The sequence below is a fragment of the Panthera leo genome, chromosome A2 (assembly GCF_018350215.1).
Source record: "Panthera leo isolate Ple1 chromosome A2, P.leo_Ple1_pat1.1, whole genome shotgun sequence".
Lineage (NCBI taxonomy): Eukaryota > Metazoa > Chordata > Mammalia > Carnivora > Felidae > Panthera > Panthera leo.
The window spans coordinates 26,219,630-26,246,472 of NC_056680.1; the positions used below are offsets into that span (position 1 = coordinate 26,219,630).

At 48.8% G+C, this 26,843-nt stretch overlaps 1 protein-coding gene across 3 annotated transcripts; it reads right to left on the reverse strand.

The window, feature by feature from the left end:
- Positions 1-1,791: 1,791 nt before the first annotated feature.
- FAM107A (family with sequence similarity 107 member A) lies at positions 1,792-23,577 on the reverse strand. Of its 3 annotated transcripts, none has more exons than XM_042929819.1 (4): positions 23,498-23,577; positions 6,596-6,770; positions 4,893-5,049; positions 1,792-4,372 (listed from the first exon to the last, which is right to left on the reverse strand). In XM_042929819.1, exons 1-4 carry the CDS (start codon positions 23,574-23,576, stop codon positions 4,265-4,267), a joined length of 519 nt encoding a protein of 172 aa, XP_042785753.1. In that variant the 5' UTR covers position 23,577; the 3' UTR covers positions 1,792-4,264. The 3 variants fall into 3 exon arrangements, with proteins under 3 accessions (XP_042785753.1, XP_042785752.1, XP_042785751.1); XM_042929818.1 differs by lacking the exon at positions 23,498-23,577 and adding an exon at positions 23,026-23,145; XM_042929817.1 differs by lacking the exon at positions 23,498-23,577 and adding an exon at positions 15,074-15,253.
- Between the last annotated feature and the right edge of the window lie 3,266 nt (positions 23,578-26,843).

Sequence of the window (26,843 nt, forward strand, 5' to 3'; positions counted from 1 at the left end):
GCTCTTTCCAAACCCAGACTGGGACTTGTGATCTGGCGGGCGTGGGAGAGGGCGGCCTCCTGTGAGAATGGGTTTGCTGCTCTTGGCTCTCCATTTAGGGCAGGGTCTGATGTCAGAGCTACTGCAGCAGTGCTTTCCTTCTCCAGGGTCCCCAGGACTGGGTGATGGCCTGATCTCGGCCTTCAGGGATGATCTAACCCTCTGGAAGTCCAGTGGAAGTCCAGAAAGTCGTGTGTCCGGGCCACACAGCTCCAGTGTTGGTCTTGTAGGCACAAAGGCGAGTAAGGCCCAGGAGTACTGTCAAAAGCCCCAGAGGCCAAAGGAAAGCTTCTGGACTGAACTGACATCTCTGGGCCAGGGTCAAAACTGTGGAGGAAGGCGGCAGGCAGGTGATGGGGGGTGGGGTGCTGAACCTGGGAGGAGGCTGGATGTATCGCTGTGGGAGAAGGGGTTTCCCACTTATTCATTCATTCAACAAACCTTTATTGAGCACCTACTCTGTGCCCTATGCTCCATGCCCTATTTTTTAAAAAAATGTTTATTTATTCTGAGAGAGGGAACACGAGCATGAGCAGGAGAGGGAGAGAGAGAATCTCAAGCAGGCTGTGCACAGTCAGTGCAGAGCCTGATGCGGGGCTTGAACTTAGGAACCGTGAGATCATGACCTGAGCTGAAATCAAGAGTCGGATGCTTAATCCACTGAGCCACCCAGGAGCCCCACCCCATACCCTATTTGGCCACGGCCTTTTCTCAAAGCCATAAGTGGGATGGGGCTGGATTCTTGTCTGTGGGGCCCGTTCTGCCAGATTGTCACAGGCCGGGCCACCTTCTGTCAGGGAGAGAGGAGGAAGGATGGCCATTTGGGATGCAGCAGTAAACAAGACAGAAAAAATCTGTGTCCTCATGGAGCTGACGTTATTGCTAGGAGAGACACATAAGCTAAACAAGTAAAATATGTGTTTGATGGTGACAAATGGTGAGGAGGAAAACTCAGGCAGGGAAGGAAGGGATAGGAGGGGTGTAGGAGATGTTGAAATTCAAATGGGTTGACCAAGGAGGACCTCATTTAGAAAGAGCATTAAAAAAAAAAAAAAAAAAAAAAAAAAAAAAAAGACCTGAAGACAGGGAGAAGACTGTATGACTCTCTGAGGAAAGAACACTCCTGGCTGGGGAACAGGAGGTGAAAAGGCACTGTGGTGGGGTGTGTGTGGTGGGTGTGAGGAGGCCAGGCAGGCCGGGGCAACATGAGTGAGGTGGAGGGCAGAGGGAAGTAGGTCAGAGGTCACAAGGAGCTGGACAGGCAGGGCCTTCTAGATGGCAGGAGGAACTCTACTGAGGGCCAAGGGAGGGCTCTGTGCAGAGGCGTGGTAAGACCTGCCTTAGATTTTAGCAGGATCATTTTGGCTGCTCTCTCGAGACTAGGCTGTAGGGGAAGGGCAGAAGCAGGGAGACCAGTAAGGAGGAGGCCACTGCAGTAATCCAAACGTTTTGTTTCCCACCGTGCTCCTGGCACACAGCATACTTCCTGGCACAGAGCAGGCACTCAGCAAATCCTTACTGAATGATGTGTGAATTAATGATGCCCAAATGGTGCGTGGGCTATGTGGAGAAGATATAGAAAAACAGATCTCAGGCATTGATTGCTGCTGGAGATCCTAATCTAATTGGTTTCTAATGGGAAAGAGGAATCTGGATTTTCAGTACAGTCTGTTGGTAATGCTGGGCATCGGGGCTGGCCTTCTGTGTCAGGAATATTCTAGCTGCAAGTAACAGAGACTGACCAACAATGGCTCAAACCAAGAGTTTTCTTTTTATTTACAGTTATATTCTGGAGGAGGATGGCTGCTGGCATCGGCTTGGTCAAATGATAGGGTCAGTGTCTCTGACATTGTCTTGGCTTTTCTCTCATTGTAGCAAGATGGCTGTTGTGGCTCCAGGCATCACATCCTCAATCAAGGCAGGAAGAATGGAGGGGCGGGGAGGTGTTACCCATGTCTGCCTCTTTTATCAGAGAAACATAAGCTTTCCCAGAAGCTCCTGTAGACTTCCTCTTAAATTTCACTGGCGCACCTGGTCACATGTCACCCCCAGCTGCAAAGGAGGCTGGAACAGTGGGAATTGGGATTTACAACCTCTACAGTGGGAGGAAGCTAGGGAGAAGGGGTTGGGACTGACCACTGGGGAGTGGACGAGGGTGTCTGCCATGGCTCCGCCGGATGACGTGGTGCTCGAGGTCCTTCTACTTCCGGGACTTTGTCTCCATGCAGCACCTCTGGGGACCAGTGAGTGGTCTCTCAGTGGACCACTGAGAGAATCCAAGCATTATCCCCAGAGGGGCCTACTCCATCCTAGATGCTCTGTCTTTTCTTCATATGTCTGAACGGCACATAGACCACTGGTGGAGACTTCTTTGGGGAAAATGGTGGTCTTTATTTGGGGGTTTTGCTTTAGCATAGCTCTCACCTGGCAGGCATCTAAAATAGCATCACCATGTTCTCACTAAGACACTCACATTCAAGACCCTTTTAGAGCCCAGCTTACACACACGCAGACAGCATGTCTGTATTTACACTGGCCCTGGCACCCCACCCAGGAAGAAGGCTGCATCTTTGGTCATCCTTAAACTACTCAGGTAGGAGTAAGACCAGGATGACCCCTTTCCCCCCAAATGTCCCACTTTTGGTCCAAGAATGAAATAGCATTCCTGTGGCAGCTTTTTCTGGCAGTTTTGGGGGGGGGGGAGGTGAAAGGAAATGCTTTTTTAGCACTGCCCTAGCACCTTAAATGATAGGTCTGCAAAGCCAGAGGCAGGGAAAAGCAGGGCTGGTTTATTCTATAAATCTTTCAGAATGGGATAGAGGCAAAAGGTTAAAACATTTGGTCTCGTGTGGGGAGGGATTTTTAGGAAGAACGGGTGAGTTCACTGAGGGTGGTTTGGGTGGTAGAGACCACGTAGAGAGTGGGTGCAGAGGCTGGAAATGGGGACTCAAAGGAGCCAGTCTGTAAGGGTAGCAGTGGGGTCTTCAAACCACGGTTTGTATTTCCAGAAGCCCACTGGAAATCACTGTATATTTGCTCTCCATAGGCTTCAGGAAAAGGTAAAACAGAAACAATCTTTTTTTTTTTTTTTTTTTTTGGCCAGAATTACATCAAAACAATGTGGTAAGAAAATGCAGATTGGCAATTATATACATCTCCAGTGACGACAGTTATACCGACACAATTTGCTAGGCAAATGTCTTCCCAGGCCTGGGGTCCCTGGAATGGGGTGGGCAATAAGGAGCCCTTGGGGCTCCACAGTCAGGGTAGGGAACCCCCAGGGCAAAGGTTCATGGCAATTGGGGGGGCAGAGGTGGCTTCAGGGATGATGTTTCCAGTATTTACCAGCCCCTGGCTGCTCGAGCCTGCAGCCTAGGGGTCAGACCAGCAGCCTCGGAGCTTGTGAGACATGCAGAGTCCCAGCCCCCACCCCAGATCTACTGAGTCGGAAGCCGTATTGTAACAAGATCCCCAGTGATTTGTAGGCACAATAAAGTTTGAGAAGCACTGTTCTAGACTTCTGGGAGCAGGAAGGCTGCAGCCCTGGTTAGATGTGGTTACAAGGCCCAGGCAGGGAGGCTGCGGAGAGGAGAAAACAAAAGCATGGGTGTGGGGGAAGCTGGCAGACTCTAAGAAGCTGTCCTGGTTAGTACTCTTGCAACCTGGCATCACATGACCCCCAAGGCCACCTTGTGGGTTACCCTGCCCTTCATCACCGAGGACAGCTACCCTTGAACCATATTCCCCTCAGCTGGCTTTCAAGGCAGGTGTTCTGAGATGCTCTACTTAGCTGCCCCACACCTGGCTAGGACGTTTTCTGAGACCTGGGAGCTGGGCTGCCCAGAGAAGCAGGGCCCCATGGGGCCTGGGCAAAATGGAGGGATGGTCAGGCCAAAGAGGTGCCTGTCTCTCCTTATTCAATTCTGCCAGAAAGATCTCCCTAGAGCTCAGAAGCCCCTTCAAGGAGAAGTGCCTTGGGAAAGTTTCCCCCGCAGTAGCTTCCTCTTGGAGCAGAAGCAGTGAGTGCTGAGAAGGAAAAGCCTGGGTCCCAGCTTTTGGTGGGCGGGAAGGAGGGCCCAGGCTCTCTGGGGCATTTTTACAAGAGCAAGCATGAACATCGCAGAAGTCCCCAGGCTTGGGGCCAGGAATGCTAGATACAGAAGGGCTGGAGGAGGGTGTGGGGGCCAGGGGTGGGCGGCGCGGGCTGGAGTTTCAACAGCCTGCTCTACAGCGCTCTCTCTTCACTGGTCAGCGTGGCGATTCTCCGCAGGTTTTCCCTGACTTTGATAAATTCGGGGGCGTGTTCCTCTTCCTTTTCCGGTGGTTTTTCCAGCTGAAGGAGAGAAGAAGCAGACGTGTGAAGTGAGTGGGGCTAGGGGAATTTCTGTTCCCCAAAACCAGTGTTTGGGCCAAGGATCCTCTCTGGGGAAACAGAACCCGGGGATCAGTCTTGCCACCAGCCTAGTAGCTGGAGCGACAGAGCCTGAGACTGCATTCTCCCTGTGAAGCCCAGTGCAAACTATTTGCCTCACCTGGGCCTCAGGATGCTCATCTCTAAAATGGGAATGCTACCTGGCTCACAGGCCGGTATGAGAGTGAAATCAGGATCCGGCATGCACTAGATTGGGCTGATCAAGAAACTGAGGTTCAGAGAAGGGAAGCCACTGGCTCAAAGCCACACAGCAAAGTGCATGGCAGAGTGAGGACTCAGGCCAGCGGTGGACTGCTGGTTTAGTCCTCATTTTGTTTCATCTCCTCTCTCTCGCCAGCGGTGGCCACATGCAGACGTCCTCCCTGGGCCAGGAGACAGTCTTGTAGGAGGCTTGGGCCAGGGCTGGGTGCTCCCCACCCACCTGGTTCAGCCTCTGCTGCCGTCTCAGCAACTCCTGCTCAAAGGGGCACTGCAGCCGCTTGGCTTCTAGCTCTTCCTTCTTCTTCTTGATGAGCTGGTTCCGCCTGCGGTGCTCCAGGACTCGCTGCAGCTCCGGCTTGCTGTCCACGCCCAGGCCCCTGGTGCGGAGCAGGGGACCTGTCAGGAGACCTCAACTCCACACGCCCCCTGCCCCCAACCAGTCTCAGGGTTGCACCCGCTAATGACACCAACCTATACCCTCCTGGCAGCCTGGGAGGTGGAACCATTCCTGGCCCATTATACAGAGATGGGAAATGAGGCTCCTAGAACTTAAGACACCTGTCCAAGTCACAGCCACAAAGGGGCACCCAGGCCTGTCTGACTGCAGAGACCAAGTTTTATATTATTTCTGGTTATGTTCTCAGGATAAGTGTTCTAGAGGTGGAATTGCTGGGTCAGACCCTTTTAAAAGATTTTTAAATCTTTTCCATCTGCCCGTTAGGAAAGGTTATTCAATTTGTACTCTGTCATCAGTGTCCGAGAGCATCTATCTCTCCCCACCATCACTATCCAGTCTTTTTGTATTTGAGAATCTGGTAGGCAAGAAATAATATCTGGTTTTCATTTGTGTGTCTCTGATTATTAGTTCTTTTGTGAACTAACTATACCTATATTTTGTTCATTTTACCCTTATGGATTTTTAAGTAATATGTACATATTAATTTTTTATCTGTATTTATATTGCAGGTGTTTCCTTGATCTGTCTTTAGGCTTTTAAAAAATTGTGGTGGTGTTTGTTGACATTAAAAGGGATGACTCTAAGAAAAACATCTGGAGAAAATGCACAAGATATACTAAGGAGGAAAAAAAGAATCCACGGAGGATACACACAGCTGTAAATAGAATGAAAATCATAGCCCTAGCCAATCCCATAACAGGCCAGTAGAGGGAGCTGCAGAGACGCCGCTGCCTTCCTCCTGGTGCTAGTGAGCTGGGAGGTATTTCCCAGGCCGCCTCCGCGTTCCCTCAGTTACTGAGTCCTGGCCCTGCCACCTCGAGCCTGTCTGTTTCATTGCATCCCTGGCCTCCCTGCTCCACTCATGCCCCCTCTGTGGTTGTGACACCCCTGCTTGAGACCCTTTCCAGGTCAACACATCTCCTCTGACCAACCTCAAAATCTATGCTCCAAACACCCTGAGCTACTTGTGTTTCCTGTCTATTTGCACATGCCCTTCCCTTTCCTAGGAACAGACTTCCTTCCACTAGCAGATTCCCACCTCCTAGTCTGGCTGACTCCTGCCCACCCTTCAGGCTTTAGCTGAGGCATCCTCTCCTCTCTGGGGCCACCCTGGACCTCTCCTAGTTGCCTCCTCTGAGGTTCCGGGCCCATTTATGCCCCCCTCATACCACCTGGTTATGCATAAGGGCAGGACTGGGCTCTGGATGCAGTGTCTGGCACATAGTAGGTGCTCAGTAAATATAGGTGGAGGGCAGGCATGAAGTGGGTAGCTGGGAGGGAAAGCAGGGCTTTTGGGGATTACTGGGGACTAGAACTTCACGGTTTCTGCAGTGACTGTGGGGTACCCTCTGCCCTCCTCAGCCTCCAGGAGACCCAGCACTACCATTAGCCATGCCTTCCACAAGGGGCACCTCCTCAAGCCGCAGCAGGCCCACTGGGCTGAGGCAGCCGAGCTCCGTTCCTACCTTCTGTGGTTCATGAGCAGCTCTCGGTGCAGCTCCTGGTGGCTCCGGGATGCCTTCACAGGGTTCAGCAGCTTCTTGGGCTTGATGAGCTCTGGGTTCCACTCTCTGTACTCGGGCCGGGCCATCAGGCCCCCGATGTCTGCCCGCTCCCTCTGGATCTCCGAGTACATTGACGCTGTAGAGACAGGCAAGGGGGCTGGTCAGAAGGGGGTCCCCAGTCTCACGCATCCCCGTGGGGCACAGTTGGAGGGCAAAGGTTTCCATGTTAGATGGACTTCAGTCATCTGCTGCTATACCGTCACGGGCAGACTACCTGACCTTCTGAGCCTTGGTGTCCTCATTTTCAAGATGGAAATAATTGAACCTAGGCACAGGGTTGTTGGAAGGATTGGAGGTGATGTTTGCAAAGCGGGCTGTAGGGGTAAAATGATACTGGGTTACAAAATACAGGTTGACACATGCATATGTTTTTAGCCTGACTTTGGAGAAAACAATATCCTATAAAAAGAATTAGGAGTTTCTGTTTTTCAGGGAGCTTTTATCAGAAAAAGAAAAAATATTTAAAAAGAGCAGTATATATTTGTTAAATTTCGATAAAGGGTAGTGATCAAAAGAACACATCGCCCCTTATTGTCCAGTTTCCCTATTCCTACTTCCAAATTCTCTGTGGAAGTGTCCATCTGTGCACGTTCTCCAGATCAAAGAGGAGAGTATGAAATCCCAGGATGGCTGTGTCTCTAATTACAAAGTGATGGTTGTCACCTTCAATGCAGGTATCTGGTTTCTTGATGGCCTTACTTCTACCACAGCAGCTTAAAATTTGTCAGTTTACCTGAAATTCAGGCAGAGGGGCTCCCTCCTCTACAAGCTGGCTCTGTATCCTTGAAATGCCCAAAACCAAGCAAGCATGTGTGCATGTGTGTGCGTGTGTGTGCATGTGAGGGGGGGGGGGACAGAGACAGAGACAGAGAGACAGAGAAATACTTCATAAGGAAAAGTCTCAACAGGGGGCACCTGGGTGGCTCAGTTGGTTAAGCGACCAACTCTTGGTTTCAGCTCAGGTCATTCATTACCTCACAGTTCATGAGTTTGAGCCTCTCATCGGGCTCTGTGCTGTTAGCACAGATCCCGCTTGGGATTCTCTCTCTCTTTCTCTCTCTGCCCCTCCCCGGCTTGTTATCCCCTCCACCACCAAATAAATAAACTTTAAAAAGCTTAAAAAAATGTCTCAATGGGATGACACATCCTGGCATGGACATCAGCTTCTTGTAGTAATTAAAGTGAAAATTGAGGCATTGGCTCTGCTCCCTTCATGAATCCTGCTTTCCTGAGGTTGGGCCTCTACTATATGCCAAGCCCTAGTAGTGTCTGGTCTGGTACGTACTAGGTACTCAGTAAATATGTTGGTAATTGACAATTAAACTTTTGAGATTGTACAGATGAGGAAACTGAGTCTCAGAGACATTGGTCCTGGGGACCCAGTGCCTTAAGTCATGTGGTTTTCATGTGGCAATTAAGGGGAGTGTGTTCCCTCTTCACGCACAAGGCTCAGTCCCCTCTCTTGAGGACCACCATGTTGCTTAGGGATAGACCCTCAGTTCTCTCTCACTGTCCCTCCCACTGGGAAGTGGATGAAAGCCATTCTCTGGTGAGTGGGGTTTTATGGACAAACAGGAGTTCTCCAAGTGAATTAGATAGCAATGGTGGTTTGTGCATATTACCTACCTGGAAGTAGGTAATAGCTCAGTGGGGTTGGAAAATACAGGAGGAGGGGGTTTTATAGGGTGCAAATTGCAAGGCGACATGTCTGGGAACATAGGCATCAAAGGGGAAATTATGTTTTGCGAATGGTGGCTCGCCAGACACATGTTTGGCATTTCTATTATTACCCATTTCAGGGTGCTATTCAGAGGATTAAGTGAGACCACGTTTGTTAAGGTGCCGTGTAAACTGGAAAAAGTGTTAATTGTTACAAGATATTTTGGAAGTAGCCAGATGAAGTGTCAGAGCATAAAAACATATCTGCTAATTTTTTTTCTTGGATTCACATTCTCAGAACTGTTTCTAAAATGAGAATGCTAATTAATTCCCCTTCTTCTCTTTTTTTCATAAGGCTGTTTGTTTTCAGGTTATATCCTTCCCAACTCTTTGGTTTTTGAAAGTTGTGGTAGTATTGAAAGTTAGTTAAAAATAGATACTTGACAAAATAAACAGTTGGCTGTATTAACTCCCTCATCTTTTAAAAATGTGGATGTTTTCCTTTTTTTTTTTTAAGTAAACTCTGTGCCCAATGTGGGGCTTGAGCTCACGACCCCAAGATCAAGAATCGTATGCTGTACAGACTGAGCCAGCCAGACACCCCTAAAAGACGTGGATATTTTCTCAGTCTGTGAGTTTCAGTTGTCTGGGAGCTGATGCTTTAGAACACCTTGCTCCAGATTGCAATTTGAGGAATTTTTTCCCCTTCTGCTGCCACTCCTGTTCCCAAGTCCCACCAATCCTTTATCTGAGCGGTTTTCAGCTTTACTCTTTACTTCCTGTGTCCTCAGCTCTCAGCCTATACAGTAGGCTGTTATCACACCACACTGCTGTAGGTCCTTGACTATTCATCCTGCCTCTGTCCCTTTGTGTGCCAAGCCTTCCAGAACTCCACAATTTTCATCAGTCACACCATCTCTAAAATAACGAACTCTATTGTCTGTTACCAAAGCCATAAAGCAGGAAACAAATAAGTTGTATAACTTTAGGAAAGGAGAGGGCAAATTAATTTGCTTAAGATATCACTATTGACCCGGAATTCCCAAGTGGATTAACAGAAAAGCATTTGGAACCAATGAGAGCATTCAATAATGTGGCCAGATACAAAGTAAGTACACAAAACCAAGAGCTCCTGCATAACAGGAATGACCAGGGAGAAAGGACACAATAAAAGCATTCATTTATTCTACAATATATTTTGAGTTCCTACAATTTTCCAGGTATGGTGATAGACACTGGACACACAGAGGTGAACTAAGCAAACACCAGTTCCTGCTTTCCCAGAGTGGACATTCTATTAGGGAGGCACACAGTAAACACATACACAAACCAGTAAAAATAAATGATTGCAAATTGCCAGGAGCCCACTGAAGGAACCAGGGGGCCTGGATAGAGACGTACAGGAAAACCCATCTTCAGTCAGGTGCACAGGGAGGGTCTCTCTGAGGAGGTGACATTTAAGATCTGAGGGTTGAGAAGAAGGAGGGGGGCTGTTTGGGGCAGAGGGAACAGCATGTGTGACTCATGTACCTTGAACAAGCTTGGTCTGTTCGGGGAACAAAAAAGCATAGTGTGTATGGAGTGGTGTGAGTGAGCGACAGGGAGAGTGTTTGGTGTGAGGGTGGACGGGTGGGTTCAAGTCAGGGAAAGATCGCATCTCATTCGATTTTTGAAAAGGTCATTCTCTCTGGTGTCGGGGCGGGGGGAAACTGTCAGCAGGTTTTGGGAAATTTTTGTACGACTTTGGTTTATTTCACTTCCAACAGGCACTCTCTGCCTTTCCCTCCTGTTAAATTCCAGAGGAAAAACATCTTATTAGCTAGGCTGAGAATCTTCACCCCATAGGTCATCAGCCAGCCAATGGGCTGGCTGCCCCCGGCTAGGCCCTACCGCAACAGCAAGGCTCTTTTAGGTTGAGTCTTGCTTAGAAGAGGGGGTCCTGCATATTTTTATAGCCAGTCTTGCACCCAGGTCCAACCAGTGACCAGCCCTGGCTCCAGGCTTTTTTTTTTTTTTTTTTTTTTTTAAGTGAAATAAGCATTTAGCTGTGGGGGATGGTGTCTTCCTGAGGCTAGAGTAGTGTGGTGGTTCAGGCAGGGGATCCTGAAGGATGTGGCTGGTTCTTCAGACGGGAATGCAGGCTGGGAAAACAGCTGCCTTTTCCAGTTAGTGTGCCCAGCTCCAGAAATGACACGTGTGAGATCTGTGGACACACGTGTGGGGGCCCTCCAGGGCTTAGAGAGCTGCTGGGATAGCCTGCCTGCCTTTTAGTTTAATTAAAAGAGGTACCCCGTGCAGAAGAGCTTCACATAGGTGCTGGAACAACAGAGGCTGCTTGACAAAGCCCAGATGCTAGGCCAAGAAAGTACTGGCCGCCCTGGGGGTCAGGTGGGCCTCCGGAGCAGAGGTGGGGGTCCAATCCCACGGCTGCTCTGGCCAGGTCTCTCAGGTAGCTGGGATCCTGAGAGATCAGAGACTTTCAGGGAAGTGGCCATGATGGGGCAGAGTGTTAGGTGGTCTCTGAAAAGACAGAGATGAATGCCCAAAGGAAGAGGAACAGGCTAATGGAGAAGAAAGTTAAATGGCTAGTGAATATCTTTCAGTGGTTGTCAAAGAAATGCAGAATGAAGCTTAGGTGTATGGACACTGAAGCGTTGTGGACCTGGATTTGGATGTTGGCTCTACCTCTTCTTAGCCTTGGACGAGTTTACCTCTCCTCTGCAGCAGGAGTCCACAAACTAAGCGTTTGGACCAAATTCAACCGCTGGAACACAGCCATGCCCACTCGATACTTACTGTCTATATGGCTGCTTTCTGCGACAAGAGCAGAGTCCAGAAGGTGCAACAGCTGCTCTTGTTTAGCACCCTTCTTCATGACGTTGTTGCAAGATAAATGAGGGGACACATGCATGGTGCTTGGCGAGTGCCTAGCACAGAGTTGAAGACTCAGTACGTGCTGCTTATCTGGGCAGCCAAATACAGCAAGGCAGGTTGTGCACTGTGCGACTCTAGGGCCTCACTCCTGTAAATTAAACTAGGAATGGAGCCCCCAGAATTGCACAGGGTGGCCATCCCATTAGTTGTTATCAACGATTACTACTAATAAATCCCAGTCCAAGTCTTGGATGGAGCTTTCTCATCCTCTTTAAAATCTGTACTGATTCAATCAGTGGCTCTTACCCCTGGCTGCATATGGGCATCACTAGAGGAAGTTATATATATAGTGATGAAGTTTATATATATATATATATATATATATATATATATATATATATATATATATAAACAATAAACTTAAGTATATATATTTATTTTGTTTTATTTATTATATTATAATATATATAATATAAAAAATATTATATTTTTGTATTTATTATAAGTTTATTTATTTTGAAACAGAGAGAAGGGGGAGAGAGAATTCCAAGCAGGCCCCACGCTGTCAGTGCAGAGCCTGATGCAGGGCTCATCTCACAAACCGTGAGATCATGATCTGAGCCAAAAATCAAGAGTTGGACGCTTAACCAACTGAGCCACCCAGGCACCCTCATCAGGGGAAGTTTTAAAGATACCAATGCCTGGGGGCACCTGGGTGGCTTAGTTGGGTTAAACATCTGACTTCGGCTCAGGTCATGATCTCACAGTTTGTGAGTTCAAGCCCCGCATCGGGCTCTGTGCTATCATTTCAGAGCCTGGAGCCAGCTTCAGATTCTGTGTCTCCTTCTCTCTCTTCCCCTTCCCCACTCATGCTCTGTCTCTCTCTGTCTCCCCAAAAATGAATAAATGTTAAAAAAAAAAAGATACCAATGCGTGAGTTGCACCCCAGGGATTCCAATTTAATTGGCCTGGGAGGCAGCTTGGCCTGTGGTATTATAAAAAGCTCCCCAAGTGATTCCAGTAGTCAACCATCTTTGTAAACTGTGGAGTTAAAAAAAAAAAAAAAATCAATGTTTGCTTTGGAGTGAATGATTTCAGCTGACTGACTGACCTGGTTATCAAGGGTAGGTCTGGTTAAGGTCATAGTTCTTAGCAGCTGTGTGACCTTGGATGGGTCTTTAAACTCGAGGACCCTCCTCCTCTGTAAAATCATGATGCTGTGAAGACTGGCTGAGCTGGGCAGGGGCAGATGCACCCAGTAGGTGACAGTTAAATTGAGTGTCTTGCATGACCACAAGATGGGCAAGTAATTCTTGCTTACTCCTCAGACTATGGGACTGACTTCATCCCTGGGGGCAGGGTGGAGCGGGTAGTAATAGGTCAGGGGAGAGATGGGGAGCTTCTCCCTGGTTCTTCCCTGGTTCTGCTGATAACCCAAGAGGTCCCACAGCTTTCCCCCAGGGGCTCTGTGGACACCAGCCCCACACCAGGCAAGGCTCAACTGGCATCACTCACTACTCCCAGGGTGAGCTCAGCAACCGCTGGGGCGTGCCTGGCTAATGTTAGCGTGGTGGCTTTGAAATCAAGCAATGGTGCCCACCCTGACCACGGAAGAGCAATGAGGAGAGACTGAAGGGAAGTGACAGCGATGGAGACTCAGTTCCTAGGTCATCCTGAGACCTGCAGCACACTAAACTGTTGAAGGCTTTAATGTCCTCTTCTTCTGCCTCTCTGCCCTGGTGGCTCTGGTTCTGTCTCTGATGGCATCAGTTATAACAAATGACATGTGAGCCACTAAAGCAGCATGGTTAAGGCAATGTTTTGGTGGAGACAGACTGGGTTTGAATCACGGAGGCTCCCCTTACTTGCTGTGTGACCTTGGGAAAATACCTTAACCTCTCTGAGCCTCTGTTCAGTGGGGGAGAATGGCAATACCTACTCGTGGGGCTGTTTGGAGGGTGAAGTGATGTCATGTGCATGATGTGGTTGGCCCACGTCTGGCAGAGGGATGCTCACAGAAGGCAAACTGTGGCTCTCCTTTCCTGAGGGGAGCTGTGATCAGCAAACATTTGGTGAGGGCTCATTCATCTGCATCTGGACCACATCATTGCCCCGGGAGGCAGTCAGCGGTACTGTGCTATTGTTCCCATTTTGTAGATAGGAAAACTGAGGCTGAAAGAGGCCAAGCTACTTGTCTCAAGATACACAGAATAAATGGCAAAGATGGGACCTTTAGACTCCAAATTCAGTGCTTTTTCTCCCATGCTCTTGTGTTGTCATCCAGGTACAAAGTGTCTTTCAGTTAACAAAGCAGGTTTACATCCCTTTTCCCTTTCTGGATACTCAAGAAACCCAATGAAGAGGCAGTGTGAGCCCACTTTATAGATGAGAAAATGGAGGCCTGCTAACTGGAGAACTCCTAGCCCAAATGGAATACAAACTTACTGGGGGAGCCCCAGCCCAGTCCTAGCAGCTTTGAGCTGGAGCCAGAATGCACAGGTCTGTCTGCCCAGGGGCTGGTCTTTGTTTAGGAGGGGACTAGGGGTGTTGGTCAGTCTTCACTCCTCCACCCGCCCTCCCCGCACTCTGGTTCCTCATTACCATTCAGAACACACCTGGGGCCTTCTTGGTTCAACATTTCAAGAGGTTTGAAGGACAGAGGAGAACTTTTTAAATAACCACTGGCAAAGGAGAAAGAGGCATTCAGTGAGAATGATAAGCCTGGCCACTAGATTTCCCAGCCCTTCTTGCTCTTTTCCCTCCCAAGAGGGAAAGTGCCCATTTGTATTTCACCAGTCAGCGACCAAAGAACAGTGTTTATGGGAGCCACCTCCAGATCCACCAGAAGCCTGTGGCCGATGCCTAGAATCAGAGCTACTTGTCCATTCGGATGCAATCTCCCCACCCCACGGAAAAATGGCTCAAAAGTCCTAAACATTTTGCCTTGGGTCCACTGTGACCTCCTAGTTTGCGAGAAGATCTGGGTGGGCATTCAGGGTTTTGAGTCAATTCCATAGTGGAGTCTAGAGCTGGCCATGGGAGGTCCTTAGCAAGGTTGGTGCAGTGTGTTATGCAAGGAAAAAGTATCAGCAGACCAGATATTCCTGCTAGCCCATCAGTGCACGACACCAGCCATTCCACTTGGAATACGCCTCCAGGGGGACGATCCGGCAGGTACTTACCATCAGCGGAGCTAAGAGTCACTCAGGATCCAAGCCACTGAAGACACAGGTACCCCGTGCTGCCTCACAGCAGCCGTGTGGGGCGGGGGGACCAGCCGGGTTTGGCAGCATTTCCAAAAACTGATACACTGTAGCCCCTGATTTCCAGCAATCTCAGACTTGCCTCTTTTGCAAAGTGCTAAAGCCAAGTTCCCCGGAAAGGCAGGCAGTTCACATGTTAACGTGCACCATGTGTCACATACCCTGCTAAGCCCCTCACAGCCATATCTCATAACATTCTCACCACAGACTGAGGAGGTGGGTACTATTGTTACCCCTTTTCATAGATGAAGAAATTGAGGCTGGGAGGGGCCATCTAATTTCCCCAAATCACACAGCCAGTAAACGAAGGAGCTAGAATCTAAGCCTAGAGTGTCTGATGCCAAGACGTGTCTTCTCTCACTTGTGCCCTGCAGCACTCTGGCCTTTTGTCTTTCAGTAATGAGGAGGATTAAAACCGCTCTACCAAGTGGTAGTGGACTTGGGTGGGGGACACAGGCCGGGACCCAAGCTCAGACAGCTCAGCTCCCCTGACAGGCTGCTCCACAGCTCTCCTTCCCTTGCACCTCCTCCCACAACTGCACCCAGCTCGACAGCCCGTGAAACAGAAGAGAGATGGTCTTACTTCTCAGTTGCGTCTTCAGGAAGGGACCTCGGGAGCAGTGTGGCTGGGTCCCTCGCTCCACTGGGAAGTCCCAGGCTAGCACGGAGGGCCGCCTCTGAAGGGCGGTTCTTAAACCCCTGGGGATCGCAGGCGACTGCAACGTGCCAACGAGAGTGAGGCAGCTTTGCATTCCTGTTTATTCTGGTATCAATAAAAAGGAACTGTTACTATAGTAACAGATATTTCACTTGGTGCGTGGCCACTTCCACAATGCGGAACACCGTGGCCAAGCCACACGCTCCGGAGGCACAAATAAATACCTATTTTGTCAGACTGCTGAGGAGTAAGGGACATGCCAAGCTTTGTCTGAGCTAGGCGGCTCTCAGAGAGGCATTTCCCTTGTTCCTGATGGGAGGGTCAGCAAGAATGCATTCCAGCACTTGGCCCCGGGAGGGAGGGAGGGAGGGCCAAGCTTCCTGCTGCAGTGGCCAGAGAGCACAGGCTCTGAGGTGTGAAGGGAGGGGGAGACTACACTGGGTCAGCTCGGGGTCTTTCACTGATGGGTCAGAATCTCCAGACGCGTCCTGTACTCCTTACTCTGAGCTCCATCTGAGCCTCAGAGAGGAGCAACAGGGCCACCGTGCACAGTTGCGAGTGTGTGGATAACGGACGTTGATGGGCTCTGGGCCGGAGCAGCCCCTTCTGTCAGCCCCGCTGGGCTCAGGCACCAGCCCTGTCGGCAGCCACTCAGTGGACCTCATTCATTTCTGTGTTTGTCAGATGTGGAGAATAGCCTGGTGGTTGGGAGATAAGGTAGTGAAATAACATTAGTGAAACCATGTAGTCAGCGCTCAGGAGACAGGACTTTTCCTGCAGAGATGGCTGGGCCCTATGTGACCCGAGGCCAGGGCCCCAGCATGTGGCATCATGCCTGGCCGAAGCTGTGCTCCGTAGATCCTGGCTCAGTGTGTGAACGTGGGAATGTTCTGCCCACCTAGAACACACGGAAATGCTGAAGGCTGCCCCGGGTGCATACAGATAATGGAAACATTCTCCTGATTTCAGAACTGGTGTTCACTTGAACATTTGGAAGTGTTTTCTAGTTTTATCATCATCCTTAGTCCCCTAGTGAGGAAGCTGGCACGTGCCAGTTAAACTCGGCTCTCTTCCCACATTTACCTCCTCGGGAAGGGTCTTGGTTGGCTGGAAGGCCATAAGGCCCAGGACGTACATCAACCACGGACAGGAACATTCAGAAGACAACCTGTGTCTTTTTTGGCCTATGTTAGTAATTTAACCAACATTTATTGAGTGCCTACTGTGTTCCTGGCAGTGTTCCAAGTGCTGGAGCTATGGTGTGAATGATATCCTAGGGCTTAGGTAACCTGCATTCACGGGTGTGGGGAGCCAGACAAAAAATAAGGAGACAAACAAGAAACCTTGACCTGTAATGAATGCCAGGCTGAAAGTAAGACTGGGTGAAGTGAAAGGGAGGGGCTGAGCTGGGGAAGGGTGGACACTGAGGAGGTGACCTTTTAGGGAGGCTGGGTGATGAGAAGGAGTCAGCAACATGATGTCTGTTCCCATACAAGAGCATTCCAGGGAGTGGGAAGAGCCAGTGGAAAGGCCCCAGGGTGGGAATGAACCCGATATGGTGGAGGAAGGCCGTTGGGGATGGAGTGTTGGCATGAGGGGGGACATGGGGCTGGACAGGGAGGCAGGGGGTGGGCCGTGCCTGGCCTGGGAGCCTTGAGCAAGCCGGCCATCCTGGAGCCTCTTCAACTTGGAGGGTCACCAATTCTTGGGTGTAAAACAATTTTCTAGAAACAACATGTGTTCCTTTTTGTTCCTTCTTCCTAAATTCTGCTTCTCTTGAAGTACTTTGAATGGTAGCCTCCCCCAGCTTCCCATCCTGCCTCGGCTTAATTTCACTAAATTCTGATGGGTGAAAGACTACCACTAAATTCTTGCCAAACCACTCTTGGCTGCCACATGGTGTTCTGCTGTGCAAAAGACTCTTCTGGGCATTTCCCAGGGCCCACAGTGGATTATTTGAACCAATCTCAGTGCCCTCTGACAGTGGGGAAATAGGAGGGATCCTGGGGAGCTGACAGCTTCTGTTTACCCCTTGGAGAAGACAGAACCCCCTCATCCAGCTTACTCCAGAGGAGCAGACTCTGAGAGTCCCCGTGCCAGTAATGACCTTCATCTCCACTTTCTTTCCCCTTTATTGGAAGACTCTGATGGCAGCCCCAGAGCAATGGAAAGCCAAGGAGAGCTGGGCAGGCATTGGCTGAGGTTGGGCACTATTTTCCCCAGGCCACTTTCCGCCATTCTTATACATCTTCCAGTAAAGCTCTTCTCACAATCCAGCCTGTGTAAAAACCCATCAGGCTCACCCACCAGACTGCCAGGCTGATGGCTGAGGCCTCACCTTATCCTTCTTAGTATTCCTGTCTTAGTACCAAGGTGCTCAATAACTATTGTTGACTTATAGATACCAAAGACATTGATACTTCTGAGTTTGTTGTAGTACGATCTTGATGTGTGTGTGTGTGTGTGTGTGTGTGTGTGTGTTACTGTTTATGAGATCAACAGCTACCATTTCCCAAGCCACACCCATCCGTAAGAAATGATGCTATACTGCATAACAGGATGCAGTCAATAGCATGTCTATTTATTGACTTAAAAAGATGTCTGGTACATGTTTGGCGAAAAATCAAACTTCAAAATCACATATAGAATGATTCTTCCCCTCCCTTTTTTTTTTTTCAAGATAAAAAAGTTAGTATAGTACCTTTTAGTAGAGGACCAATCTGGAGGCATATATCCTGAACTGTTAAAAGTGGTCAGTTCTAGGGGCGCCAGGGTGGCTCAGTCGGTTAAGCGGCCGACTTTGGCTCAGGTCATGATCTCGCAGTCCGTGAGTTCGAGCCCCACGTCGGGCTCTGTGCTGACCACTCAGAGCCTGGAGCCTGTTTCAGATTCTGTGTCTCCCTCTCTCTGACCCTCCCCTGTTCATGCTCTGTCTCTTTCTGTCTCAAAAATAAATAAACGTTAAAAAAAAATTAAAAAAAAAAGTGGTCAGTTCTAGATCAATGTATCTCAAATGTCATTACTAGCCATTATTTGTCAAATGAGTGTTAAAATGGAATCAAAATGGGCCACACTCCTGGATTGATGTATTAGAACCTATGAGAGAGGGGCCCACTAAAATCTGGATTTTTAACATGTCCCCCTGGGGATTTGTTTATAGCTGGGAGTTTGAGAACCATTATCCTACAGCATAATATTACAGGCCCTTCTCCTTTAGTCACAATATTTCTGTGATGTTTGTGGCTTAAAAACAAAACTAAACTTGGGGTGCCTGAGTGGCTCAGTCGGTTAAGCGCCTGCCTCTTGGCTGTGGCTCAGGTCATGATCTCACGGTTTGACAGCCGCACTAACAGCATGGAGCCTACTTGAGATTCTCTCTCTCTCGCCCTCTCTCTCTGCCCCTCCCCCTCTTGCTCTCTATCTCTCTCTCAAAATAAATAAAAATGAACTTAAAAATAAAAACAAAAACAAAGCAGGCATTGCATTTGCTATCAGAAAACAATAAAGATTAAAAATTTGAGAAAGAGCAACCTTTGCCAACCAACTATAGTTACGGTTCCCATCTGGTTCAATCATGTCCATTGCGCATATTGGAAAACAGAGGCCTTCTGGGCAAATGAGCCTTTTAGGAGTTTACTCCAGGTAATGCCCAAATTCAGTCCCACTTGCTGCCTCCTGCCTTGGTTGGTGGAGCTTTCCCTGGGGACCTTCCCATTCTCCCAAAAGGATGGACTCTGGAACGCCAGGGGCCTGGAGGTCAGAGTTCTTGCTTGGCCCCACTAGAGCTGAAGGGGGATCCCAGAGGTTGAACACACCCCTCCCACACTCCCTTCTTGTCCCTTTGAAGTTTGTCTTCTTGGGAACTTAGAGGAGCCAAAAGGAAGGGAGATGGTGAAGACCTGGAGAGGCAGTCAGGAGTGGGAGCTGGGGAATGTTCCTGCATCCATAGTGGGCTACGGCTGCAGCTTGCATTAAAAAAAAAAGAAGAAGAAGCCGCCTCCAAAAACATCTTTCATTTCATTTTTTCTCCCCTTTCTCCAAGCTCACAGGCGCCTGGAGCAGCTTATCTGGGCGCACAAACATCAGACAAGAAGTTCCCATGGCAACTCAAAACTTCCTCCTCGGCCCTGTATTCAGTCTAAATCTCCAGGGTCCCTTTTCAAGGCCTCAATGAGGTTTCTGAGAAGCCACCCACAAAACAACCTTAGGATCCAACCTCTTCCCCACCCCAACGCTCGGCTGAAAGGACACAGAGTGGGGGGAGAGACTGTATTGGCAGAAAAACTTGTCATGGGATCCACGGAGAGATTATAAAAGGAATGAGAGTTGCCTTTACAACAAGTTTAAACCAGGAAGAATTTACCCGGTGGAGGGATTTCAAGTGTGCAAACAGGAAAGCACCAGGGAGTGGGGAAAAACTAAGTTTTGTTTCAAAAAGCTGGCTCTCCACTCAGCTGCGGTTAGGCATGGCGAATCTGGTCTCTTAGCTGCAGAGGGGTCCTGGGGTGCCCCCCATCTCCATTTTCACTCACTTGTAGCCAGATAAAAGAAGGACAGCATATCTAGGGATGGGGAGAGGAGAGTGTGTGTGTGTGTGTGTGTGTGTGTGTGTGTGTGTGTGGAGAGAGAGGTCCTTGGGCAGACGATAGCTTGTCAAGCCAAGCAAACTTCTATGACTGCTGGTTTGGGGTTCCCAGATGTAGCAAATAAAAATGCAGTATGCTCAGTGAGATTTGAATTTCAGATAAGCAACGAATAAGGTTTTGTATAAGCATATCCATACAATCGTTGGATTATATTTACACTAAAATATTATTCATTGGGTATGTGAGGTTTAAATGTAACTGGGAATCCTGTATTTTAGTTTGCAACCCTGCCTGGCAGGCAGGGACGGAGGCTATGGCTGCCCTCTCTGGCTGCAGGGAAGAAGCACAGTGGCTGATGTCCATAGGCACCTGGAGTAGTGTCCCTCTGTCCCTGCTGCAGAGAGATGCCTCCCTTCCTGCTAGGAACCTGGCCTGAGCTCCAGGTAGGATGTAGGTAATGAACCTCAAGTGGGCCTTTACTACAGCACTGCGCAGCTTACCAGGTATGGCCAAGCGTGAGTTATTCCCCAAAGGTGACTCTTCCAGCTCAGTGGTTAAGAGCATGGGCTGTGGTGTCGATACAGACACTGTTCCTCGCTCTACTGTTGGGACAGCTAGGTGATCTTCAGCTTCTTGTTTCCTCATCTCTGATATGGGGCAGACAGTCTTGTGAGGAATAAAGGAGCTACAACATGGGAAGCCCTTCACACTGACTGTCACAGAGTCTGGGCTCCAAAGTGATAGCTGTTACTTTGATAATCCATTTAGAAGCAAAAAGATTTTGGGTGCCTGGGTGGCTCAGTCGGTTAAGTGTAGACTCTTGATTTTGGCTCAGGTCCTGATCTCATGGTTCAGTTCATGAGATGGAGTCCCACAATGGGTTTGCATGGACGGCGCAGAGCCTCCTTGGGATTCTCTCTCTCTCCCTCTCTCTCTGCTCCTCCCCCCCACCCCCAAATAAATAAACATTAAAAAATAAAAACAAAAGGATTTTAATCCACGTGAAAAAAGTGGGATTGAAGACTAGAGTTGGCAGGGGTGCCTGGGTGGCTCAGTTGGTTAAGCGACCAATTTCAGTCATGATCTCATGGTTTGTGAGTTCGAGTCCCGCATCGGGCTCTGTGCTGACAGCTCAGAGCCTGGAGCCTGCTTCGGATTCTGTGTCTCCCTCTTTCTCCGCCCCTCCCCCACTCACTCTCTGTCTCTCTCTCTCTAAAAATAAATAACCATCAAAAAATAAGAAAAAAAAAAGACTATAGTTGGTACAACCTCAGTGATGTAAAACAATGTAAGACAGGCACAAACTATACATAGCAAAGATAGGAAGGAGACATCTCCAAATGTTATCAGTAGCTGCTTATGGTTAGTGGGATTGTGGATAAAACTTCCCCTTTGTTATTCTCAATTTCTCAAAATATTAATGGTGAACATGTATTACTTTACCATTAAAAATTATTTTAAATAATTTGTGATGAAAAATTTTCTAAAAGCGTTATATTACTTGGTGCATAGGACTTGAGGCTACTGTAAACAAAGATGGCTACCATCTTGGGTTTGACTCTATGATCCCATCCGTGGGGACGTCTAAAGGAGGGGAGCTCTTCTTGCCTATCACTAAATGCTCCAGTTAGATCCTCACCCCAACTCTTACTTCTTACTTTTCCTTGTATGAGACAACCAGAGTAGTGCTTCTACAGGCACATGGCCCTGGGGTTGAATCTCAGCTCCACCCCTGATTGGCTGTGTGACTTCAGACAAGTCATGATATCTTCTGAGCCTAAGTTTCCTCACGTTTAAAACAGGAGTTAATACTATGTACCTCCCTGAGAGGAGGGACATATCTGTTGCATTTATGAGTACATCCCTGTGCCTTGCATAGGGCTGGTGCGTAATAGTGGTCAGTAAATATTGGTTGGAGGAATAAATGAATCAAGTTGACGAGATGACAGATATACAGCATTTGGCAAAGAGAGTGGCAATAACAAGTGGCCAACATCATTTGCTATCATTGTTACTAGTCTCAGGAGGTGTGCAAACTGTGGCATAGATGGGACTAGGTTCGCATGTGTTTTCTACCCCGTAGTGGGACGGAAAAGTTCTCTTAGGACCGTGGGCAAGCTGCTTAACCTCTTTGAGGCTCAGTCTCCTCATCTGTTAAGTGGGGATGACAATCAGCAGTGACCTTATAGGGTTTATTAAGACGGAATGAGCCAGCAGTGTTTAGCACAAAATAAATGCTCCCTCCATGAGGCCCCAGTCCAAGGCCTTGCTCCCTCCCTGGCTTGTAGCTGTGTGTGGCTTGGGCAAGCATGTGGCCCCTGAAATGACTCTGATATGCCTGCTATTCTGAATAGGTTGCAGGTGAAAGATGCTGCTTTTGGAATGAGGCTAATGGCTGCTGCTCCAGGTTAGAGGGAACACAGGGTCTTCAGATTAGACAGCCCCTCCTCATCTTTGTGAGAAGACAGGAACTGGCTGGGAACACTTAGGAGGAGTGCTCTGATTTGCAATCAGATTGATCTCTTCACAGAGCTCCTCCCTTTCCGCCTGCCCCAGCTCAGCCAGATTTAAGACGCTCCCCCCAGGAAGGCGCCGCTAGTCCTGAAGTCTTGGCCAGTTCTTGCTTTTGGACTTAAGAGAACCGTCGTTTCAGTGTCCCCAGCAGTAGCTCCTCAGTGGGGAACTCCCGGGGGCGGAGCCAGGCTGAGTAAGAAAGGCAGTCAGTCCCAGAACGGACGTCGGGCTGGGGCAGAAGCTCCCGCCAACGGCTCGCCTCGCACCTTCGGCTCCAGGGGTCTGCGGGCAGGACTGCTGGGTGGGGGCGTGCTCCTTGCCCATGGCCCATCGTGGCTGTCCCGTGGGCCCGAGTCCCTTGACACTTTCTATTCCCGTACCCCCAGCTGGCAGGGACCACGTTCGGGCCCGATTTTCACCTTCCCTAAAACTCTTTCCAAGCACAAATCTGGAAGGAAACGCTCCGAACGCTCACTGCAGGCATTGCTTTTCTTTTTTCTACATCTGTGGTTTTCCAAATTATTTTTACAATGACCGTATACCACGTTTGTTTCATTTTCCTAAATAACAAAAATCTCTTATCGTCCTGGGCAGGAAAGTAGTATGTGCTTATTGCAAATAAGTAAACAAAAAGACAAATAGGAGAAAGAGGAAAAAAAACCCAAAACAACCCAAAGCCTTGTCATCCAACGTTTATCCTTGAAAATAACCACCCGTGTGTTTCCTTCTACATGTTTTTCTCTTTATGCGCATATATAGAGAAAACCGCTTTCTCACCTTCCCCTCCCTTGGCTCTCTCCTGCCCTTCGCCCGCCAGCGGGATACCTCGCTGGACGTCACCAGCGGCTATGCCTCTGTGCTTCTTCATGCGGGGCGGCGGGCCACCCGGGTCTCACTCATTTTCCACTCTCCCACGCCTCCACACCCTTCGCGCGCTTAAGAGACCCGCCAGGGGGTGGAACGTTGCGGGACTTAAACAGTTGGGAAAACGAGTGAGTGTGTATGGGCGGGCGCGCGCGCGTGCTCACACATAGGAATGAATCTACGCGTAGGTCCCCAAAGGGAAGAATGTGGGAGGGAATGAAGGACTGAAAGGAAAACAAAAGTAATTTAAACGAATGAAACAAGGGAGGAAGGCAGAGAAGTGAAGAAGGACGGAGGTGCCCGGCGGCGGGATGGCCAGGCTGGGCGCCCGACTGTCCTCGCTGAGTGCACGAGGTGGGGGCCGGGTGGCCTTGCCCTCACTTACCCGACCTGAGCAGCACGGCCCGGTAGAGCCCGGTGGCCTCGGCGGGGCCCCGTGCCCGCTCGCCCAGCCTCTGCGCCATGCGCCCGACTGCGGTGCCGGCACTGCGCGGCCGCAGCGCAGCGGCGGATACTACTCCGGGGGCCGGAGTGTCTCCGCGCCGGTGACGCGAACCGAGGCCCAAACCCAGCCGCGGATCGAGTTACCACGGCGGCCGCAGCGTCCGGCGAGGAGGCGCCGCCGAGGGAGGGACAGGGCTCTGGGGCAAGGGCAGGTATCCCGCGCGCGCAGTGGGCAGGGCGCGGGTCAGGGTCTGGGGCCCAAGGAGAGCCTATATCCTGATTTCTAGCCTTGGTCTCCCACTCAGGCTTCTCCATTTCCCTGGCCGCTGGCCTCCTGGAACACTACAAGCAGGTGTGCGTTTCTGAAGTGGCACCCTGGGATCACGTCCTAGCGCCACCAGTTTATAACTGTGTGACCCCACCATTTAATTACCTACCCTCGCAGAGCCACAGTTTTCTCACCTGTAAAATGGGAATAGCCACAGTACTTATCTCACAACGTTGTGAGATATGAGATTATACATCTACAGTATATGATTATATGTATTATATATAATCTTAGAACAGTGGCTGGCAAAGAAAAACACTATATATATATATATATATATATATATATATATATATATATATATACTTTTAAAATATATATACTGGCACTGGTGAGTGGCACTGAGAAGCAGGGGCCTTTACTGTAGGAGGAAGGTTGTGGTAGGGCTCCACAAGATTGATTTTCCCCAATTTGTACAATCCCTTTAACAGCCAGAGATGGGAGGACCAACCAAAGGAGTCCAAAAGTGGAGATTTGGAAGATATAAGAAACTGACAATTTTAATTATCTACTCTGTCTGGTGCTGTGCTAAGTTCCTTCTAAAATAAAAACTGTTTATTGTGTGCTTCATGTCCTCTTTCATTCTATCCTCACAACCCTGTGAATTAGGGTCTATTAGCCTTCCAAGTTTACAGATGAGGATACTGAGGCTCAGAGAGGTTAAGCAATTTATCTGGGATCACACAGTGTGGAGCTGGAACACAGACTCAGGTATTTTGACCCCAGACATGGGCCACCCTGCTCTACTACCCCTCTGTTATCTCATTTACTCTTCACAAAAGTACTGAAAGGTAGGTATTATCTCCAGTTTGGAGATGAAGACATTGGGGCTCTGGAAGGTGAGGTGGCTTGCTCGTGCTCACACAGCTAGTTGGAGGAACCAAGACTCAATCCAGTTCTCCACCTGCAAAACCAGTGCCCCTGAAATCTACAGACCCCTGGAGCTGTCCAGAGTACCAGATGGCCTCTGTTCAAAGCTGTGCCTGTGTGGGCCAGGGAATCTTGAGCTGGCTGTCGGAGCCTCTATCACATGGTACCGTCTCCCTGTGCCCCTGTGTCCTCTCTAGCCTTGGTGCCCCCTAGACCAGCTGCCAGCCAAGTGCTCTCTGGCCGGTCCTTTGCCACTTCCCAAGCCCAGCTTCTGTTGGGACTTGGAGATTTCTGTACTTCTCTGCTCCTTTGTCACCACATGGGGTCCCAAGGATCCAAGTGACGCACTTTGATCTTTGGGGACGTCACTGATTGGTCAGATTGGTCATATGCCTCATCCACAACCAACCACCATGAGTGCCAGACACGATTACAGATATTTACTATTGACTATTCCATATCCATTCTTTAGAGGATGAAATTATATACAAGTTATTATTCATCTCCTTTAATCCACTCTTTGATCAAGTATGGTTATGCTCCTTTTAGAGATAAGAAAAATAAGTCTCAAGTGACTTGCCCACAATCACATAACTAGTTAGTAATGGAGCTGGAATTGGAACCCAGGGGATGACAAAACTTTGCTGTGGAGGGGAAGCAAAGACAGCCGTTGAATAAGGTGAGGATTCAGGAAAATTGTGATGAAGTAATGTGATTTTAAAGAGCAGAAAGAAGGATTAATTTTGGTTGTGCCCCTGAGGAATTCTAGGTGGGTCTGACTTACCTTGGCCATTTAGTCTCTGCTTCTCATTTTCATGATGAAATATGGCCTGAGGAGAGTATTCTTTCTGTGAACAGAAAGAAAGTAGGTAGAGGTGAGGACCCTCTCTTCCCTGGCAGGGGAGGAATGAAGTGATATTCACAGGGTTGCTGAGTTCCCACAGGAGGGACTGATCAAGGTTGAAGTCCTCTCCAGAGAAACAAATTACTATAGTCCTTGGAGTGTGTGTGTGCGTGTGCGTGTGCGAATGTGTGTGTGTCCACACACATGTTGAGGGACATTTATAAGACATGCTCTTTTAAAAAAGTTAACTTTTTGAAGAACAGCTATAGATTTAGGGAAAAACTGAGAAGATAGTATAGAGAGTTCCTTACATCATGCATCCAATCATTCTGTTAACATCTTATATGTATGTCGATGTACATGTATGTAGGGTGGCAGGTGTGTTACAATTATTGAGCTAATATCAATATATTATTATCAACTGAAGTCCATACATTATTCAGATTTCCTTAGTTTTTACCTAATGTCCTTTTTCTGTTCCAGGATCCTATCCAAGAAACCACGTTATATTGAGTTGTCATGTCTCCTTAGGCTCCTCTTGGCTCTAATAGCTTTTCAGACTTTCTTTGTTTTTGATGACCTTGACAGTTCTGAAGAGTACTGAGATCCATATTCTTTTATGTTGAAGTCTTATCCATGATGTTGCCTCTACCTGAACTACCTTCTCCCTACCTTCCTGGCAAACACCTCTTCCTTCAAGGGCCAATTAAGACTTCAGGGTTTGGTCCTCAAGGTCAGTTCTTAGACATCTTCTCTTCTCTCTCTAAACTCTCATGACTTTTTTTTTTAATGTTTATTTATTTTTGAGAGAGAGAGAGACAAAGCATGAGTGGGAGAGGGGCAGAGAGAGAGGGAGACAGAATTCGAAGCAGGCTACAGGCTCTGAGCTGTCAGCACAGAGCCCGACATGGGGCTGGAACTCACAAACTGCGAGATCATGACCTGAGTCGAAGTCAGATGCTCAACCGACTGAGCCACCCAGGTGCCCTTAAACTCTCATGACTTTAAGAACAACTCTAAGCTGAAGATCCCCACATGCATATTTCCAAACCAGACTTTCACTCTGAGCTTAAACTTTGGCTAACACGCTGCTTAACGTATCCACTTGAAAGTCTAATAGGCCCTACTCACCATGGCCCAAACAGAACTGTTGATCACTCCAACTTCCAACATGTTCCTCCCCTGTCCCCCCTCTTGTCAAGTGACTCCACTCTGGCTCTGTGGCTCAGGCAGGATCCTGGGGGG

Coding starts and splice junctions, on each gene's coding strand:
- FAM107A (XM_042929817.1), bottom strand. CDS start 15,242: ATGCAAAGCTGCCTCACTCTCGTTGGCACGTTGCAGTCGCCTGCGATC. Junction 5,050..6,595: donor CTGCTCATGAACCACAGAAG/GTAGGAACGGAG, acceptor GCTCCGCACCAG/GGGCCTGGGCGTGGACAGCA. Junction 4,373..4,892: donor GGCAGCAGAGGCTGAACCAG/GTGGGTGGGGAG, acceptor TCTCTCCTTCAG/CTGGAAAAACCACCGGAAAA.